The following is a 21,218-nucleotide window of genomic DNA, read 5'->3' on the forward strand; positions in this document are numbered from 1 at the left end:
TTTTTTGTTTTTCCAGATAAATCTGGAGAAGATAGAATATAATTTGCATTGATCCGAAATCGACATCAATAATGGTAAATTCTGTAGAGGGTATAACAGACGTGGGAATATAATAGTCTTGATGAGACTGACGCGAGCTGAGATTGACAAGGGTAATGAGATCCAAGATTCTAAATCGTTTTCGATTTTCTTAACAAGAGGAGGAATATTTAGTTTATACCATAACTTAGGGTTAGCGTGCATGTGGATACCTAGATATTTAAATGTTTCAGCTGATTTAAAGGGGAAATTAAACTTGGTAGAACTAGCCTTTTTAATCCACATTAGCTCACTTTTCTTGGAGTTAATTTTATAGCCGGAGAAAGAGCTAAACATATTGAGACTATCTAAGACTATTGGAATTTCCTGACCAGGATTTCCTAAAAATATTAATAGGTCATCTGCATAGATAAGCAATTTTAGATTGTGTGATCCAAATCTAATACCATTGATTGCATCTCTTAACCATATCGCTAGCGGTTCTAAAGCAATATTAAATAAAAAGGGCGACAGAGGGCAGCCCTGTCTTGTACCTCTACCTAGTGTCAGTGGTGGGGATAAACAAGAGTTAACTAAAAGATATGAAATAGGATTCATGTATATGTTATGAATGAAATGGATAAATTGATTCCTAAAACCAAATTCCTCAAGCGCTCTGAATAAATGATTCCATGTGATCGCGTCAAACGCTTTTTCGGCATCAAGACTAATTAAAGCTGTATCTTGCAGGGATTGCCTCTGTTGGGCTTGAACACTATTGTGAATATAATCTATGCAAGTTAAAACCTTGCGGATGTTTTTTGAAGAATTCCTAGTACACATAAAGCCTGTTTGATCGGGATGGATTATCTTATCAAAAGAGATTGAGAGCCTAGATGCTAAGATAGAGGTTAAGATTTTATAGTCTGTGTTGAGAACAGAAATAGAATAAAGGACCCAGGATCTTCCGGGTCTTTATCTTTATTAAGAATTAAAAAAATATTAGGTGCAGAAATTTTTTTCGACATCTGTTGACCATTAATGAAATAGTTATTAAAGAGTTTTTCCAAGGTCTCTATAATCTCTTCCGATAGTATCTTGAAAAATTCTGCAGGAAGGCCATCGGGGCCTGCTGCCTTATTTAGTTTAGTTTTTTCTATAGCTTTCCTTATTTCATCTCGAGATATAGGAGCATTTAATATGAGTAAATCTGTGTCTAGCATTTTCGGCAACTTAATCCTCGACCATAACATTTCTTCCTGTAATATATCTGTTTCTATTCTGGAATACAATTGCTGATAATATGAGTGGAAGAAACTGCTAATTTCTTGAGGGTCTAGATATTTTTTATTACCTTTTCTTAAAGATAGAATATAATTATTTTTTTTCCTGTTTCTGGTCAGTTTAGCCAGAAATTTAGCCGAACAACCATGAAAGCTTTTGTAGTAAAGATTGTTTTTTATTTCTTCCTCTTGAATTTTTTGCTTAATTGCTACATCTCTTTCCTGCCTAGCTGCTATATATTTTTTCCAGTTTTGGTCATTACGCTCTGTATTATATTTTTTATAGGCACTTTTAACTTGATTGGCCAAACATCTCTCTTGGTCAACAGCTTTCTTTTTTATAGCACACATGTAGGCTTTTATCTCTCCTCTTAAGCCTGCCTTCGCAGTTTCCCAGAATATCTCTATTTTACTGAAATAAGATATATTATTGGCACAATAGTCTTTCCACGCTTGCCTCAGCCATAAAGAAAATCTAGAATTATTATAAAGATATCTAGGAAAGTATAATATCTGGTTATTACTCTTATTTTGAGTCAGAGAGGGTAGAAGTATTGAGATACTAGCATGGTCTGATAAAACAATGTCATTGACCTGAGGGACTACTTTAAAGATAGATAATGATTCCGATATTAAAATATAGTCGATTCTCGAGAATGTTTTATAAGTTTTGGATTCACACGTAAAAATACGAGACTCTGGATTCTTAATTCTCCATATATCAATAAGCTTCATCCTATAGCAAAAAGATCTAAAAAACTTAGCTTGTCTATCATATTCCCTCTTATTTCTGCTGTCAAATCTATCAAGTTCAGTGCAAAGGGACATGTTAAAATCACCAGCAAATATCATGTGTTGGGAAAACTTATTGGGGGCAGAGATATTACATAAAGACATTGCAGAAGTATAAATCTTGCTTCCGGGTCTTTTTCTACATCTATAATCTTATATGAAAGATTTTTATTGATTAGAATTGCAACACCGCTTTTTCTAGTAATACAAGGGGTGGCTATGACTTCTCCCACCCATTTAGACCGTAATTTAGGGATTTCAGTATCTTTAAGATGTGTTTTCTGAAGGAAAACAACAGATGGGTTTAATTTTCACAGTCTTTGAATAACTGATTTGCGTTTTATTGATGAGGTAATCCCTCCTACATTCCAGGATAGGAGTTTAAATTCTTCTGCTAAACTTAATCTTATAGAGTTAGTTATCTAAAGATAAAGATATTTGAGTGTAAGTATCCATTTTAAAACTTGATAAAAACAGGCATAGTATCATTATCAACACCACAGAGGGGAGCGGAGGAGGGAGAGGGGGGGAGAGAAAAAAAAAAAAAAAAAAAGGAAAAGGGCAGAAATTTTTTGTAAAACTAAGATTGGGAGCCATCAGATATATATTTTGGAGCTTCTTCTACAGAACCAAGCGTTATCCTATTGCCTTCTAGATTGGGAGCCATCAGATACGTATTTTTGAGCTTCTTCTACAGAACTAAGCGTTATCCTATTACCTTCCTTCATTATTATTATTCTTGCTGGATAAAGCATACGGGCATTTTCCCCTATATTGATCAATTGTGTGCAGAATGGGGCCATACTTTTTCTTTTCAGAGCAGTTTCGTTTGAAAAATCCTGAAATAATATTTTTTTTATTCGCTATAGTAAAGGTGTCAGCTTTCTTAAACAGTTTTATAATTTGAACTTTATCTTGAAATCTGAGAAGTTTAAAAATGCAAATTCTATTTCTGACTGTACCTATTCAATGGGCTCTCTCTATTGATAGAGGGAGTAGATGGGGGGGAAATCCTAACGCTTGTGGTAGAACAGTAGAGGTAAACTGCATTAAATCATCATACTCTGGAGTATCGGGCAGGCCAACAATTCTAATATTATTGCGCCTGGAGAGATCTTCTAGAACCTCCAGGCGACTCTGTAAGTTAGAAATTTTATCTCCTTGTTTTTGTAATATGTTTTCTTGTGTATTGACTAGGTCCTCTAAGTCTGAAATTCTAGATTCTGCATCCGAAATTCTAATGGCGAACTGTTCTGGAAGTAATACTTGATAGATCTTTTTTGATAGAGACAAATTGGAGTATAAACAGCTGACTTATCTGTGTTATTAGTAATTTAGAGTCAGAAGTGATAGCCAAAGCTTCTGGTAAGAAGTCTGCATTAGCTTCAATTGATTTACTCTTTTTGTCTTTAGTTTTAGCAGGCATTATGGGTGAATTTTGTTTCACCTGAGTGACAAACCTTTCCATTAAGGTGCATATAATTATACCAATACAATATTGTAAATAGTTTTAATGATACAACCACATTTGTTGTGTAGAGAAAAAAATAAGAGTCCAGCAAGGACCCTGTGAAAGAAATATGTGAACAACCAAAAACCAAAACTAAAAAATATGTGTATTTAAGTGTCTTTTTTTTTTTTTTTTATCTTGTGTAGCTAGTGCCTGCTATGCCAGTAGAAATTAGGCAGATGAGCTGCGTGTTAATTTAGCCTTATCTAGACTAGTTAGTCTCTCCTTTAGAGCTATAGGTAACTAGCACCTAGGGGCAACAATTCTCTATTTTAGACAATAAAAGATAATAATATGTTGAGATTAGTTGGACTATTTATCTGCAATGCTTTTTCTTTTTTTTTTCTTTTTTTTCCCCTTTCCCCTTTCCTTCCCTTTCCTTAGTCCCCCCTTCTCCTCTCTTTCAGTTATATTCTGGAACAAAAACAGGAAACAGTTATCAGAGTATAGTGGTATATCTAAGGATATTGCTATGATATATATAATGTGACCCACAATAGCTCTTAAACAGATTCTAAACAATATACATTGCCACTAATGTTGTACTACTGTAGAGGAAAAAAAAAATCCTCATATTAAATCATTAAACAGCAAGAAACATTACTATGAAATACAGCTATTTTGTAGCAACAAATATATTTTCTTATAAAGATCACTGTGTTGTACAACGCTATTTTCAGAAAGTGTAAATCCTAAAACACACTTTAAAGCATAGAATAAAATAGAGCAGAATAACAGCGGCGGGCAGGAGGACTTCCGGGGCGGTGCTCACAGGAACTGGCAGGTAACAAGCCGGCTCCCTAACTGAGCGTACCACGCTGAACCGCCAGTGCATGCATCCTTGCCAGCAACCGGACCATTGCTGAGCGGATTTTGGAGTGGGATTGCCGGCTCCAAAGGCACTGAAGTCCCTGAAAGGCATGAGGCCGATTTGCCACGGTCACGACTCGAGTGTTGGAGACCATCGGGTCTAACGGCTACTAGCCGTCGAAGGGTCCACTGCGTCCTCAGCTACCGTTTGACGCTACCTCGAGGCGAGCCTACTCACCTTATGTGCTGTATCCTCCGCAGAACCAAGCATTTAAGCTGTCCTCAGAACTGAAGCCCATTACCGGACCACCTGAGCTCCAGGTGTTGTTGTTGCTGCCGGGGCGTCCGTGCCGCCAGAACACCAAGTCCTTGTACAAGAAGCGGGGAAATGCTACAACTGGACCAGCCTTCTGTTGTAAGTTAAAACAGACCGCTTCTCAGATCAAACCGGTATCAGCGCTATAAACGGGCTGGAGAAACAGCTGGTTCCCTCAGGCTATAGACTCTGCCCCTGGTGGCAGGCAAAGATTACAGAAGTCGCCGCTGAGCCAGCTGAAGTGTTGCTTTTGCTTCCTTGTGCAAAGAATCTGAAAATCTCTTTACCAGTGGGTATACCCAGCACTGAAAGTGATCATTTCTTCTTCTTTCAAGTACCTGAAGTATTCAGTATTAGCTGAACTCCCATCACTACCAATTCATTCGGAATCTCTAAAAATAAAAGGGCCAGAATCCACAGCTATCAGCTAGAGCTTACAGTGCTCAGATCGTAAGCAGTGGTAGCCCTTCTTTTGCTCTAAGGCAGTTGCGTAAGATGATTTAATCTCTGGCTGAACCTTAACGATTGCAGGGGAGCGGATCCAGTTCAATATCCAAGGAAGGTGTTCCTTTTTTTTTTTCCCCCAGCTGAACGCAAGTATCTGGGCCAGCCTGGCTTTCTACTGTTTTCTAATTTTTTCTTGTTTTCTTGGACATTGACTTATCACATGCAGTAATAACAGGACTGATTGCAGTTTCTTTTGTTCTCAGCTGGAAAAAAAGGTTGTTATTCTGAAACGGTGTAAATTGAACCGTTGTAAAACGATGGCCACCTGTACAAAATAATGGAGAATTCCTGAACATGTTGCCCTTAACGACTCAGAGAACTAAACTAGATTATTTATTTTAACCTCTAAATCCTAATGTAACTACCTTCATTATACCACAGATTTTTTTTTTATAAAAATAAATAAATTGTCACCTATAGATTACCTTAATTATATAACTAAAAGCGTTTTTTATAAAATAATCTTTTTTTGTAAAATTGCCACCTATATAGATTTGTGATTTCACGTTGATTACTCACAAAGGCAGAACGTTTTTTACTTCCTGCGATGAAATGAAATTACATTTTAAAGGAACACTCAATCAAAATTAAACTTTCATTATTCAGATAGAGAATGCAATTTTAAACAACTTTCCAATTTACTTCCATTAACAAAATGTGCACAGTCTTTTTATATTTAAACTTTTTGAATCACCAGCGCCTACTGCACATGTGCAAGAATAAGTGTGTATGCATTTGTGAATGGCTGATTGCCGTCACATGGTACGTGTATGCATTTGTGATTGGCAGATGGCTGTCACATGGTACAGGGGGAGTGGAAAAAATCATAACTTTTAAAATTGTCAGAAAAAAAAATCTACTACTCATTTGAAGTTCAGACTAAGTGCTATTGCATTGTCTTGTAATCTTACATTTGCTGATTATGCAAATCTACAGTGTTGACTGGTCCTTTAAATTAAGCAGTTACACCAAAGCAACACCTCAATTGCAGCGTGTTTATTAACCGGAGAATAAAGCATTTTTTAAAGTTTAATTATATATTGCAGCAGTTGAAAATTGCATTGAATATTAGCTGCAAAGAAAAACAAAATTTGATACGTTTTTAAAATGTCTGAAATAAATGTGCGCTTGTTCCAACATCTCGTAATGATAAGGTAAAAATGTAATAAAAAATGTGAATTAACTGGGGATATATGTTTGCTGTGTTGCGGAGATTCGGACTCCCGGAGGCTTTTTTCACAGCGATTGCGGCGCTGTATTCTAGTCCGTCGGCAGTGGTTAAGGGTCTGGGATTCTGCTCCGAACCCTTTTAGATAACGAATGGCACGAGACAAGGGTGTCCACTGTCCCCACTCATGTTTGCCCTTATGATTAGAGGGGTCAATATACACCATACAGAGCAAAAGACAGCATTGTTTGCTGACGATTTGACAGTACTTATATCTGACCCTCTTACTTCTTTGCCTCATATGTTTTCCCTATTGGAGAAATTTGCCTTAGTTAGCTATTACAAGCTTAATGTTCTTAAAACGGAAGCTTACGCAATAAACATCCCGGACGAGACTCTTAATACACTAAAGAATACATACAGGTTTCTGTGGTCCACATCACATATCAAACATCTTGGTGTTTACCTGTCCCACAACATACCGACTATGATTGACTTAAATTTTGTCCCCTTGCTATCAAACATCGAAAAATCTACAGAAACATGGAATGTTCCCTCATTGTCATGGCTGGGACGGATAGCAGCTTTTAAAATGAGCCTTCTCCCGAAACTTACTTATTTGTTTCGCTCTCTACCCATCCCAATTCCTAGATCTACAATCTACAAATTCCAACAACTGTGCAATAAATTCATCTGGAGCAATAAGGTCCCGAGACTCGCTACTAATACTCTGCAACAGCCACTATTGGCTGGAGGGGCTGCTGCTCCCCAAATTTTAAAATATCATGAAGCTGCTAGACTATCCCACGTGACTCAATGGGGTTTGACTTTAAAAAGTAGATGGTCTGAAATTGAACAGGCATCCCTCCCGGTAGGGTATGCTCTGAGAGATCTGCTGTGGATTCCCAAACACTCTAGGCCACCTACCCTTTTTGTTAACCCTATAATAAAATCGAGTCTGAAGTTTTGGGATAAGATTCGTAATCTTCCTACTATTGCACCTCACCCCTCGCCAACACATTCCCTGAGAGGGCTGCTACTGTCTCTGTCTGATACTCACCCCAATCTTTGGTTCGCTTTGGGTTTAACCAAGATAGCAGATCTCTATATAGGAGATAAGTTACTTACCTTCCAAGGCTTCCTTCGGAGGTTCAGTCCACCTCCTATCCTGCATTTTGAATTTTGGAGACTGCGTAGCTTCCTCACATCGTGAGGCTTCGATAAAGGATCTTTGAGAACCAAGACAGTTTGGGAGACAAGGTGGGACTCACCGTCTCCATCTACAAGACTCCTGTCTCTCTCATAACTTGTACTCATGAATCCGCCGGTTTTCTATAAATCCCCTCTAATAAGACATTGGGAATCCTCCCTAGCTGTTTCGCATGAACCACAGCAATGGCGGGTTGCAGTACAGCTTACCAAAAAAGCTATACACTGTACAACTTTGTACGAGCTGTTTCTCAAAGTTTTGCTTCAATGGCATATGACGCCTATCCGCCTATTTAAAATCTCGCCCGCTAACTCCCCCAAATGTTGGAGGGGGTGTGAGGCTTTGGGGACCCCTCAGCATATTTCGTGGTCATGTCCACAGATCCAGCCGCTTTGGCAAAAGGCAATCCAATATTGTACTGCTGGGGGCATCCAAATACTCACATCACCAAGTGTATGTCTATTTCACATTCTGCCCACGCATCTGACTCTACCACAGAAATTATTTTGTATCTACCTATTCTTAGCCATTAAATTAGCTATAGCCCGAATGTGGCTTCAGCGTGTCTCATCCTCTTGGGAACAGGTGGTTGATATCTTAAAATTTGTTAAGAAAATGGAATCATATGTCTCCCATATTCATGGGTCGGAAGACCTCCAGATTAAAATCTGGGCATATGGCCTAGAATAAATTTTGCTGCAAATACCATGGGGAACTCATAGTTCCTCCACACTGTACTAGCCTAGAACTGTATGAATACTCCTACCCATCCCCACTCCTATCCTTTCCCCTAGTGTGAATCCGCTTCCCCCCCATCTCCCTCCTCCCCCCCCCCTCTTTTTTTTCTCTCTCTTTTATAGCTTTGCACAGTCCTCAAGAGGTTAAACTAATATTTTTTACTTAAAATATACCATGGTTAAATTATGATGTTGGTAAGAACAGCTATGATATGACCTTATGTAATATGTGAAAAATGCTGATCCATTTGGACAATTAGAACTGTGATTGTCTTTCCATGGAAGACCGGCCTATAGCACTCCCACCTGGATAGGTGGGGAAAAATTGGAAGCTCACAAACAATGGACTTTATCACCCAGCATTCTCTTTTTTTTTCTTTTTATGTGTATCCGCTTTACAAACTGTAATGTATTGAAAGTACTATGTTGTGTACTGACGTTATTTACATACTTGTTTTTGTTGTTCTTATGATCATTTATCAAAATAAAAAATTACTCACAAGAACCTCTTACATTCAGGAGTCACAGTTTTGCAGACTGGGAAAGGCTAGGGGACCCTGGGAATCAGTTGCCAATCAAAGCGCTGGCGCTTTCAGTGCTGCTCCTTATTTGTCTGTTCTCCTCAAACAGTGGTTCACTCTGACAGGACTTTGTACATTTTCCTTACCAGAGTGCAGCCAGAGGGAAGTACTGTTTGTAGAGAACAGCCTGATGCAGAGATGCACTGCAAATTATAAACACTAAAAGTTCCTGTGTGTCCCATTCACTCTGAAGAAATGCTGCATTTTCTGTGATGACATCTCAGATCACAGCATGGTCTGCCTCTGGAGATTTCCTTCATATTAAATCACAAACAACTACTGCCACCTATAGATCGTTGATTTCACCTATAGATTACATACATCATATCACAAAGAGCTTTTAAAAGGCTTAGCCATTTTATTTCTAGTACTGCCAAATATAGATTGCTGATCCACTAAACATATTATATATTTTCATCTTCAGATTATCTATATTTTATCAGAAACAGCTTTTTTTTAACTAATCTTTTTCTGCTTTTGTGTGAGTCGTATGTTAGTCATTTGAAGTACAAACAATTGTGCCTAGAGCAGTGCCTTGGATTGTTTACTTTATGAAATATATAAAGTTTAGGAGGTTTTAGAATGTTGTCAGTTATTACCAAACCAAAGCCCCATTGCACCATTTTACAACGTATGACAAATAGTTATAAGCTCTGTATCTGCAGCTAACACAACCATTTCTTTACATGTTTAGTCATAGCTGACTCAGAGGATGACAATGAACACATTATGGGATCTTAATTCTCTAGAGTTGTTTTAGTTACATGTTTTTGTGAAATGTGAGAATAAATCTGATTACAGATAATGACTTTTTTAATTCTACAATTTCTTTATTTCTGTTTAACCTGAATGATGTGCGCAAAACACTCTGGTGCTTAAAGGGTTCAAGCAAATTGTAACCCCTTGTTTAGTATTTGTGTTGTTTATTTCAGAACGGATATTCTCTCACATTCACTGGCTACAGTGCAGAATAGTTCTACCAAGCAGCATGTAACTGGCAAGTTGTTCTAATGCAAGTGAACAGGAGTTACTGCTGCACTGATCCCAGCATGAATGTTATACTTTAGATACTGTGATATCTATTAGCAGCACAGATTCCTTCACAAAATATAGTGGAACTTCCTGTGGTATGAATAAGCTGGTTCCCTTAAGTGTAATGCAATGCTTTCTTACCCAAATAATACACATTCCACAGGTAATTTGACCTGAGAAATCCGGACAGGTATGATTGGCGGTTTAGTTCTGTGAACTCCTGGATGTCCCAGCGGTACAGCAAATCCAGAATCACTATACTAGGGACGCGGAGAACCACGTTAGCGATTTCTTCAAGCCTGTACATGTTATAAGCGTACACGTAACTAGCAGAATACAGGATATTTGCAGGTGTGCTCTCCTTTTACGAGCGAACAGGGAGCAAACAGATTACAAAGCTCACGGCTCACAGTAAGTGACAGCTCTCATCTCTTCATCATCCCCACTCCCACTGCAAAGGTAAGGAAACAAGAGGAGTGCAGGATCGGCAGCCAGGCGACACGGCGCCAAGACACTGATCTGTAGTGTGTGCAGCCAATGGCCTCCTAGGAAGATTGTGTCCCATGAAACGAATGGATGATTCCAGGTAGGGACGGACCGAACCATCAGGTCAGGATATCTGTGCCAAGTTCCGCAGTACCTGTGCCAAGAAAACGAACGAAGAGCATGAGAGGGTGAACCAGAACTCAACAAACAAGCAGAAAAAGCAGGCATTAACCCCTTTACTACCGGGACTTTCAGTGAAGAACTTGCCCATAATACCGGAGAAGTTTTATGATAAGCAAAGTACTGCACTATGTTTAAATATATATATATATACACACACACAACGGATTGGGTGAAGAGGTTAAAGGGACAGAGGTCTAAACTAACTGAAATGTACATGCGTTGGATCTCAATATGAAATAGAAGCATTTTTACAATATACTTCCATTAGCAAAAACGCTTCTAGTAAAAGTTAGTTTCTTTCATGTAATTGGCAAGAGTCCATGAGCTAGTGACGTATGGGATTTACAATCCTACCAGGAGGGGCAAAGTTTCCCAAACCTCAAAAAGCCTATAAATACACCCCTCACCACACCCACAATTCAGTTTTACAAACTTTGCCTCCTATGGAGGTGGTGAAGTAAGTTTGTGCTAAGATTTCTACGTTGATATGCGCTTCTCAGCATTTTGAAGCCCGATTCCTCTCAGAGTACAGCGAATGTCAGAGGGATGTGAAGGGAGTATCACCTATTGAATGCAATGGTTTTCCTCACGGGAGATCAATTTCATAGGTTCTCTGTTATCGGTCATAGAGATTCATCTCCTACCTCCCTTTTCAGATCGACGATATACTCTCATATACCATTACCTCTACTGATAACTGTTTCAGTACTGGTTTGGCTATCTGCTATATGTGGATGGGTGTCTTTTGGTAAGTATGTTTTTTTTCTTAAGACACCTCAGCTATGGTTTGGCACTTTATGCATTAATATAAAGTTCTAAATATATGTATTGTATTTATATTTGCCATGAGTCAGGTTCATGTATTTCCTTTTGCAGATTGTCAGTTTCATATTTGGGAAAGTTAATATTGATGAAATATTTTTCTTACCTGGGGTTTAGTCTGTTTTTCAATTGACTACTTGTTTTAAATTTGCGGGCTGTCTTAGGCTCGCGGGTGCGCTAAATGCCACACTTTATTGCATCATTCTTGGCGCGATAATTTTTTGCTGCGAAAAGGGCACGTCCGTTGACGCAAGTTCGTCATTTCCAGCGTCGTAGTTGACGCAGGTGTTCACACTGGGTTGCGTCATTAGTGACGCGAGTGTGTCACTTCCGGACATGGTTGGTGCCAAAACATTTTCTAGTTACGTTGTGCGTTATACTTGGCGCCAAACTTTTTTCATTATTTATTGCCCCATTGCTTTTGCTTCTTGCCTTTTTCTAAGTCAGAGGGCTATGCTATTTGCATTTTTTCCCATTCCTGAAACTGTCATATAAGGAAATTGATCATTTTGCTTTATATGTTGTTTTTTCTTTTACATTCTGCAAGATGTCTCAATCTGATCCTGCCTCAAAAGTATCTGCTGGAACTTTGCTGCTTGACATCGGTTCTACCAAAGCTAAGTGCATTTGTTGTAAAATTGTGGAGATTATATCTCCTAATGTCATTTGTATTAGTTGTCATGATAAACTTTTACATGCAGATAGAGAGTGTCCATCAGTAATAGTACATTATTATTATTATTATTATTATCGGTTATTTGTAGAACGCCAACATATTCTGCAGCGCTAACCAGTTGCAGTTCCTTCAACTTCTAATGTACATGATATACCTATGAATTTTAAAGAATTTGTTTCCGATTCTATTCAGAAGGCTTTGTCTGCATTTCCACCTTCTAATAAGCGTAAGAGGTCTTTTAAAACTTTTCATAAAGTTGATGAAATTTCAAATGACCGACAACAAAATGAATTATCCACTTCTGATGAGGATCTATCCGATTCAGAAGATCCTTCCTCAGACATTGACACTGACAAATCTACTTATTTAAGACACCTTCTTTGTTAAAAGAGGTGTTAATTACTTTGGACATTGAGGAAGCTAGTCCTCTTGATATTAAAACTAGTAAACGTTTAAATGCTGTTTTTAAACCTACTGTGGTTACTCCAGAGGTTTTTCCTATTCCTGATGCTATTTCTGACATGATTTCTAAGGAATGGAATAAGCCAGGTACTCCTTTTAATCCTTCTGCAAGGTTTAAAAATTTGTATCCTTTACCAGCGGTTGCAATAGAGTTTTGGGAAAAAATCCCCAAAGTTGATGGGGCTATTTCTACTCTTGCTAAACGAACTACTATTCCTATAGAAGATAGTACTTCCTTTAAAGATCCTTTAGATAGGAAGCTTGAATCTTATCTAAGGAAAGCCTATTTATATTCATGTCATCTTCTTAGGCCTGCAATTACTTTGGATGATGTTGCAGCTGCTTCAACTTTTTGGTTGGAGAATTTAGCGCAACAAGAATTGGATTCTGACATATCTAGCATTGTTCACTTCCTACAACATGCTAATCATTTTATTTGTGATGCCATTTTTGATATTATCAAAATTGATGTTAGAGCCATGTCTTTAGCTATTTTAGCTAGAAGAGCTTGGTGGCTTAAATCTTGGAATGCTGATATGACATCTAAGTCTAGATTACTATCTCTTTCATTCCAAGGTAATAATTTATTTGGTTCTCAGTTGGATTCTATTATTTCAACTGTTACTGGGGGGAAAGGAGTTTTTTTGCCTCAGGATAAAAAACCTAAGGGTAGATCTAAGGCTTCTAATCGTTTTCGTTCCTTTTGACAAAATAAGGAACAAAAACCTAATCCTTCCCCCAAGGAATCTGTTTCCAATTGGAAACCTTCCTCAAATTGGAATAAATCCAAGCCTTTCAAGAAACCAAAGTCAGCCCCTAAGTCCGCATGAAGGTGCAGCCCTCATTCCAGCACAGCTGGTAGGGGGCAGATTAAGGTTTTTCAAGGAAGTTTGGATAAATTCTGTCCAAAATCAATGGATTCAGAGCATTGTCTCTCAGGGGTACCAAATTGGATTCAGAGTAAGACCTCCTGTGAGGAGATTTTTTCTCTCTCGCATCCCAGTGAATCCAGTAAAAGCTCAGGCTTTCCTGAAGTGTGTTTCAGATCTGGAGGTTTCAGGGGTAATCATGCCGGTTCCTTTTCAGGAACAAGGCCTGGGGTTTTATTCATATCTATTCATGGTCCCAAAGAAAGAAAATTAATTCAGACCAGTTCTGGATCTGAAAATTTTGAATCGTTATGTAAGAGTACCAACTTTCAAGATGGTAACTATAAGGACTATTCTGCCTTTTTTTCAGCAAGGACATTATATGTCTACAATAGACTTGCAGGATGCTTACCTTCATATTCCGATTCATCCAGAACATTATCAGTTCCTGAGATTCTCTTTTCTAGACAAGCATTACCAATTTGTTGCTCTTCCATTTGGCCTAGCAACAGCTCCAAGAATCTTTTCAAAGGTTCTGGGTGCCCTACTCTCTGTAATCAGAGAATATGGTATTGCGGTGTTTCCTTATTTGGAAGATATCTTGGTACTAGCTCAGTCTTTACGTTCTGCAGAATCTCACACGAATCAACTTGTGTTGTTTCTTTGAAAACATGGTTGGAGGATCAATTTACCAAAAAGTTTTTTGATTCCTCAGACAAGGGTCACCTTTTTAGGTTTCCAGATAGATTCAGTGTCCATGACTCTGTCCCTAACAGACAAGGAACGTTTGAAATTGGTTGCAGCATGTCGACACCTTCAATCTCAGTCATTCCCTTCAGTGGCTATGTGCATGGAAGTTTTAGGACTCATGACTGCAGCATCGGACGCAATTCCTTTTGCTCGTTTTCACATGAGACCTCTCCAGCTTTGCATGCTGAATCAATGGTGCCGGGATTATACAAAGATATCACAATTAATATCCTTAAATCCCAATGTTCGACACTCTCTGACGTGGTGGTTAAATCACCAGCGTTTAGTTCAAGGGGCCTCTTTTGTTCGGTCAACCTGGACTGTGATCACAACAGATGCAAGTCTTTCAGGTTGGGGAGCTGTTTGGGGATCTCTGACAGCACAAGGAGTTTGGGAATCTCAAGAGGCGAGATTACCAATCAATATTTTAGAATTCCGTGCAATTCTCAGAGCTCTTCAGTTCTGGCCTATGTTGAAGAGAGAACCGTTCATTTGTTTTCAGACAGACAATATCACAACAGTGGCATATGTCAATCATCAGGGTGGGACTCACAGTCCCCTAGCTATGAAAGAAGTATCTCGGATACTTGTTTAGGCGGAATCCAGCTCTTGTCTAATTTCTGCGGTTCATATCCCAGGTGTAGACAATTGGGAGGCGGATTATCTCAGCCGTCAGACTTTACATCCAGGGGAGTAGTCTCTCCATCCAGATGTGTTTTCTCAGATTGTTCAGATGTGGGGTCTTCCAGAAATAGATCTGATGGCCTCTCATCTAAACAAGAAACTTCCCAGATACCTGTCCAGGTGCATTGATTCTAAGGTGGAAGCAGTGGATGCGCCGACACTTCCTTGGTGTTATCAACCTGCTTATATCTTCCCGCCTCTAGTTTTTCTTCCGAGAGTGATCTCCAAGATCATCATGGAACAATCATTTGTGTTGCTGGTGGCTCCAGCATGGTCCCACAGGTTTTGGTATGCGGATCTTGTTCGGATTTCCAGTTGCCAACCTTGGCCACTTCCGTTAAGGCCGGACCTACTGTCTCAAGGTCCGTTTTTCCATCAGGATCTCAAATCATTAAATTTGAAGGTATGGAAATTGAACGCTTAGTATTAAGTCATAGAGGTTTCTTTGACTCAGTAATTAATACTATGCTACAAGCTCGTAAATCTGTCTCTAGGAAGATTTATTATCGAGTTTGGAAAACTTACATTTCATGGTGTTCTTCTCATAAATTCTATTGGCATTCTTTTAGAATTCCTAGAATTTTAGAGTTTCTCCAGGATGGTTTGGATAGGGGTTTGTCTGCAAGTTCCTTGAAGGGACAAATCTCTGCTCTTTCTGTTTTATTTCACAGAAAGATTGCTAATCTTCCTGATATTCACTGTTTGGTACAGGCTTTAGTTCGTATTAAGCCTGTCATTAAATCAATTTCTCCTCCTTGGAGTCTTAATTTGGTTTTGAAGGCGTTACAAGCTCCTCCTTTTGACCCTATGCATTCTTTGGATATTAAACTACTTTCTTGGAAAGTGTTGTCCCTTTTGGCTATCTCTTCTGCTAGAAGAGTTTCTGAGCTATCTGCTCTTTCTTGTGAATCTCCTTTTCTGATTTTTCATCAGGATAAGGCGGTTTTGCGGACTTCATTTGAATTTTTACCTAAGGTTGTGAATTCTAACAACATTAGTAGAGAAATTGTTGTTCCTTCCTTGTGTCCTAATCCTAAGAATCCTTTGGAAAGATCCTTACATTCTTTGTATGTGGTAAGAGCTTTGAAATATTATGTTGAAGCTACTAAAGGTTTCAGGAAGACTATTAGTCTATCTAGTCTATTTGTTATATTTTCTGGTCCTAGGAAAGGTCAGAAGGCCTCTGCTATTTCCTTGGCCTCTTGGTTAAAGCTTTTGATTCATCAAGCTTATTTGGAGTCAGGTCAAGGCCCGCCTCAGAGAATTACAGCTCATTCTACTAGATCAGTCTCCACTTTGTGGGCTTTTAAGAATGAAGCTTCAGTCGATCAGATTTGCAAAGCAGCGACTTGGTCCTTTTTTCATACATTTACTAAATTCTACCGTTTTTATATATTTGCTTCTTCTGATGCAGTTTTTGGTAGAAAAGTTCTTCAGGCAGCTGTTTCAGTTTGATTCTTCTGCTGCTGTTTTAAGTTTATCTTTTCTTCATGAGAATAACTTATATTTGGGTTGTGGATTATTTTTTCAGCATTTGGCTGTTGTTTATTTTTTATCCCTCCCTCTCTAGTGACCCTTGCGTGGAGTTCCACATCTTGGGTATTTGATATCCCATACGTCACTAGCTCATGGACTCTTGCCAATTACATGAAAGAAAACATAATTTATGTAAGAATTTACCTAATAAATTCATTTCCTGCAGCATACACACATATCCTGTAGTTATTTAGTTTCCCTGCAGCATACACACATATCCTGTAGTTATTTAGTTTCCCTGCAGCATACACACATATCCTGTAGTTATTTAGTTTCCCTGCAGCATACACACATATCCTGTAGTTATTTAGTTTCCCTGCAGCATACACACATATCCTGTAGTTATTTAGTTTCCCTGCAGCATACGCACGTATCCTGTAGTTATTTAGTATTCCTGCAGCATACACACATATCCTGTAGTTATTTAGTATTTCTGCAGCATACACACATATCCTGTAGTTTTTTAGTATTCCTACAGCATACGCACGTATCCTGTAGTTATTTAGTATTCCTGCAGCATACACACATATCCTGTAGTTATTTAGTATTCCTACAGCATACGCACGTATCCTGTAGTTATTTAGTATTCCTGCAGCATACACACATATCCTGTAGTTATTTAGTATTCCTGCAGCATACACACATATCCTGTAGTTATTTAGTATTCCTACAGCATACGCACGTATCCTGTAGTTATTTAGTTTCCGTGCAGCATATGCACGTATCCTGTAGTTATTTAGTATTCCTGCAGCATACGCACGTATCCTGTAGTTATTTAGTATTCCTGCAGCATATGCACGTATCCTGTAGTTATTTAGTATTCCTGCAGCATACGCACGTATCCTGTAGTTATTTAGTATTCCTGCAGCATACGCACGTATCCTGTAGTTATTTAGTATTCCTGTAGCATACGCACGTATCCTGTAGTTATTTAGTATTCCTGCAGCATACGCACATATCCTGTAGTTTAGTATTCCTGCAGCATACGCACGTATCCTGTAGTTATTGTATTCCTGCAGCATACGCACGTATCCTGTAGTTATTTAGTTTTCCTGCAGCATACACACATATCCTGTAGTTATTTAGTTTTCCTGCAGCATACGCACATATCCTGTAGTTATTTAGTATTCCTGCAGCATACACACATATCCTGTAGTTATTTAGTATTCCTGCAGCATACGCACGTATCCTGTAGTTATTTAGTTTCCCTGCAGCATACGCACGTATCCTGTAGTTATTTAGTATTCCTGCAGCATACACACATATCCTGTAGTTATTTAGTTTCCCTGCAGCATACGCACGTATCCTGTAGTTATTTAGTATTCCTGCAGCATACGCACGTATCCTGTAGTTATTTAGTATTCCTGCAGCATACGCACGTATCCTGTAGTTATTTAGTATTCCTGCAGCATACGCACGTATCCTGTAGTTATTTAGTATTCCTGCAGCATACGCACGTATCCTGTAGTTATTTAGTATTCCTGCAGCATACGCACATATCCTGTAGTTATTTAGTTTCCCTGCAGCATACGCACGTATCCTGTAGTTATTTAGTATTCCTGCAGCATACGCACGTATCCTGTAGTTATTTAGTATTCCTGCAGCATACGCACGTATCCTGTAGTTATTTAGTATTCCTGCAGCATACGCACGTATCCTGTAGTTATTTAGTATTCCTGCAGCATACACACGTATCCTGTAGTTATTTAGTATTCCTGCAGCATACGCACGTATCCTGTAGTTATTTAGTTTCCGTGCAGCATACGCACGTATCCTGTAGTTATTTAGTTTCCGTGCAGCATACGCACGTATCCTGTAGTTATTTAGTATTCCTGCAGCATACGCACGTATCCTGTAGTTTAGTATTCCTGCAGCATACGCACATATCCTGTAGTTATTTAGTTTCCGTGCAGCATATGCACGTATCCTGTAGTTATTTAGTTTCCGTGCAGCATACGCACGTATCCTGTAGTTATTTAGTATTCGTGTAGCATACGCACGTATCCTGTAGTTATTTAGTATTCCTGCAGCATACACACGTATCCTGTAGTTATTTAGTATTCCTGCAGCATACGCACGTATCCTGTAGTTATTTAGTTTCCCTGCAGCATATGCACGTATCCTGTAGTTATTTAGTTTCCGTGCAGCATATGCACGTATCCTGTAGTTATTTAGTTTCCGTGCAGCATACGCACGTATCCTGTAGTTATTTAGTATTCCTGCAGCATATGCACGTATCCTGTAGTTATTTAGTATTCCTGCAGCATACGCACATATCCTGTAGTTATTTAGTTTCCCTGCAGCATACGCACGTATCCTGTAGTTATTTAGTATTCCGTGCAGCATACGCACGTATCCTGTAGTTATTTAGTATTCCTGCAGCATACGCACATATCCTGTAGTTATTTAGTTTCCGTGCAGCATATGCACGTATCCTGTAGTTATTTAGTTTCCGTGCAGCATACGCACGTATCCTGTAGTTATTTAGTATTCGTGTAGCATACGCACGTATCCTGTAGTTATTTAGTATTCCTGCAGCATACACACGTATCCTGTAGTTATTTAGTATTCCTGCAGCATACGCACGTATCCTGTAGTTATTTAGTTTCCCTGCAGCATATGCACGTATCCTGTAGTTATTTAGTTTCCGTGCAGCATATGCACGTATCCTGTAGTTATTTAGTTTCCGTGCAGCATACGCACGTATCCTGTAGTTATTTAGTATTCCTGCAGCATATGCACGTATCCTGTAGTTATTTAGTATTCCTGCAGCATACGCACATATCCTGTAGTTATTTAGTTTCCCTGCAGCATACGCACGTATCCTGTAGTTATTTAGTTTCCCAGCAGCATACGCACGTATCCTGTAGTTATTTAGTATTCCTGCAGCATACGCACGTATCCTGTAGTTATTTAGTTTTCCTGCAGCATACGCACGTATCCTGTAGTTATTTAGTTTCCCAGCAGCATACGCACGTATCCTGTAGTTATTTAGTATTCCTGCAGCATACGCACGTATCCTGTAGTTATTTAGTTTCCCTGCAGCATACGCACATATCCTGTAGTTATTTAGTTTCCCTGCAGCATACGCACGTATCCTGTAGTTATTTAGTTTCCCTGCAGCATACACACGTATCCTGTAGTTATTTAGTATTCCTGCAGCATATGCACGTATCCTGTAGTTATTTAGTATTCCTGCAGCATACGCACGTATCCTGTAGTTATTTAGTATTCCTGCAGCATACGCACGTATCCTGTAGTTATTTAGTATTCCTGCAGCATACACACGTATCCTGTAGTTATTTAGTATTCCTGCAGCATACGCACGTATCCTGTAGTTATTTAGTATTCCTGCAGCATACGCACGTATCCTATCACGAGAGCCTGTGCACCAGTATTCATTCACCTTCCTGTTCAGAGAGTCCGCTGTGAGTTGTGACACAAATTACGTTGTCACAAAAGCAATAAATCGCTCTGAGCTTGAATACTGGTGCACGTGCACTCTCAGGATACGTGCGTATGCTGCAGAAAAACAGCAATAACTTTTACTAGAAGCATTTTTGCTAAATAAAGTACATTATACAAATGCTTCTATTTCACATTGTAATGCACATTTCAGCTTTGTCTTTTCTCTTTAACCTTTTGGCTGCCAGAGAGGACTGCAACCTATTGCATAAGTAGCTTTACAGCCCCATTTGTCAGCCAATAGATTATGTACAATGGTTAGTAATTCTATAGTGATAAAGTTTATAGCCTATATATCAGGTATTATCCCTGTATCCCACGCTATATTATTTTACGTCCAGACTTACTAGGCCGCAAATCCCCGGTGTTTCCTGGTAGCCGTTCTCTCAGTCTCCGCTTTCCAGGTGACCTACGTCACCGGCTGTCAGTGCAGGCCACGCCCCTCTGTTTACACAAACCGTAAAAAGGGGTCTCAGTGAGTACCTGGTTTAGGGTCAGTTCCGCCATGTTTTTTGAGGGCAAATGGAAAGAAAACGAATTTACTCAATAGATCGTCTGGGCATGCGCTCCCTGTGCGGATTATAGAGAGGTAAACTGCAACCAGAGCGTCTCTGCTTAATACGGAATAATACAAAAGTCTGCGGGTGTATTTATTTGGCACATATGTGAAGTTTAGTTAATGGGCACAAGGGGGCGCTAATTTACAATAAAGCGGTCCTTCCGCACATACCTCAGTATATATTTGTATATAAATACTGTAGGTCACTGGGCGGTAGGTGGGGGTCACACAATGCCCCCCACAAGCACAACTGTGTATTGTTTTAATATATATGCAGTCATGTTGCTTGTCAGAAGGGTGATGTCACTTAAGTTTTATTACTATATTTCAATACACGTTGAACTTTTAAACAAATTAGCACAGACTGTCTCTGTCATCAAATGCTGATTGCATTGCCACACTTATGCAGTAGTGATTTGACCCCTTGACTGGCAGGGTACACACACAGTAAACACCTCTTTGGCTGCCATGTAATAGAAAATGCATTTTTTTTTGTTATGCATAGAGGCATAGAAAGCCCTTTACTATTTAGCTAACACTTAGGAGACTTTAAAATATTGGGCATTTTTTACTTTCTCTGATACAGACCTGGACTCTAATGATGATGAGGAAATACAAAATGTTGTTTTTATGACTAGTGAATCATCTTCTAAGGATGAAAAGGCCACTAGTAGTCGTCATGACTTTGGGTTCCGGTGCTGTAACTCAAGAATCCTCCCTTCTCCAACCACCACCATGAGGGGTATATTGAGACTAAGGGGA

General features: G+C 39.0%; 1 protein-coding gene across 1 annotated transcript in view; it reads right to left on the reverse strand.

The window, feature by feature from the left end:
• Positions 1-20,429, reverse strand: part of LOC128650437 (RING finger protein 145) — a 308,620-nt gene extending 288,191 nt beyond the window's left edge. Inside the window, exons 1-2 of the mRNA XM_053704381.1 lie at positions 20,245-20,429; positions 10,106-10,604 (exon numbers count right to left, since the gene is read on the reverse strand). Coding sequence (XP_053560356.1) covers positions 10,106-10,271 — 166 coding nt within the window. The 5' untranslated portion in view covers positions 10,272-10,604; positions 20,245-20,429. The remainder of the gene's footprint in view (positions 1-10,105; positions 10,605-20,244) is intronic.
• Between the last annotated feature and the right edge of the window lie 789 nt (positions 20,430-21,218).

This window comes from Bombina bombina, chromosome 2 (assembly GCF_027579735.1).
Source record: "Bombina bombina isolate aBomBom1 chromosome 2, aBomBom1.pri, whole genome shotgun sequence".
In the NCBI taxonomy this organism is placed as follows: Eukaryota; Metazoa; Chordata; class Amphibia; order Anura; family Bombinatoridae; genus Bombina; species Bombina bombina.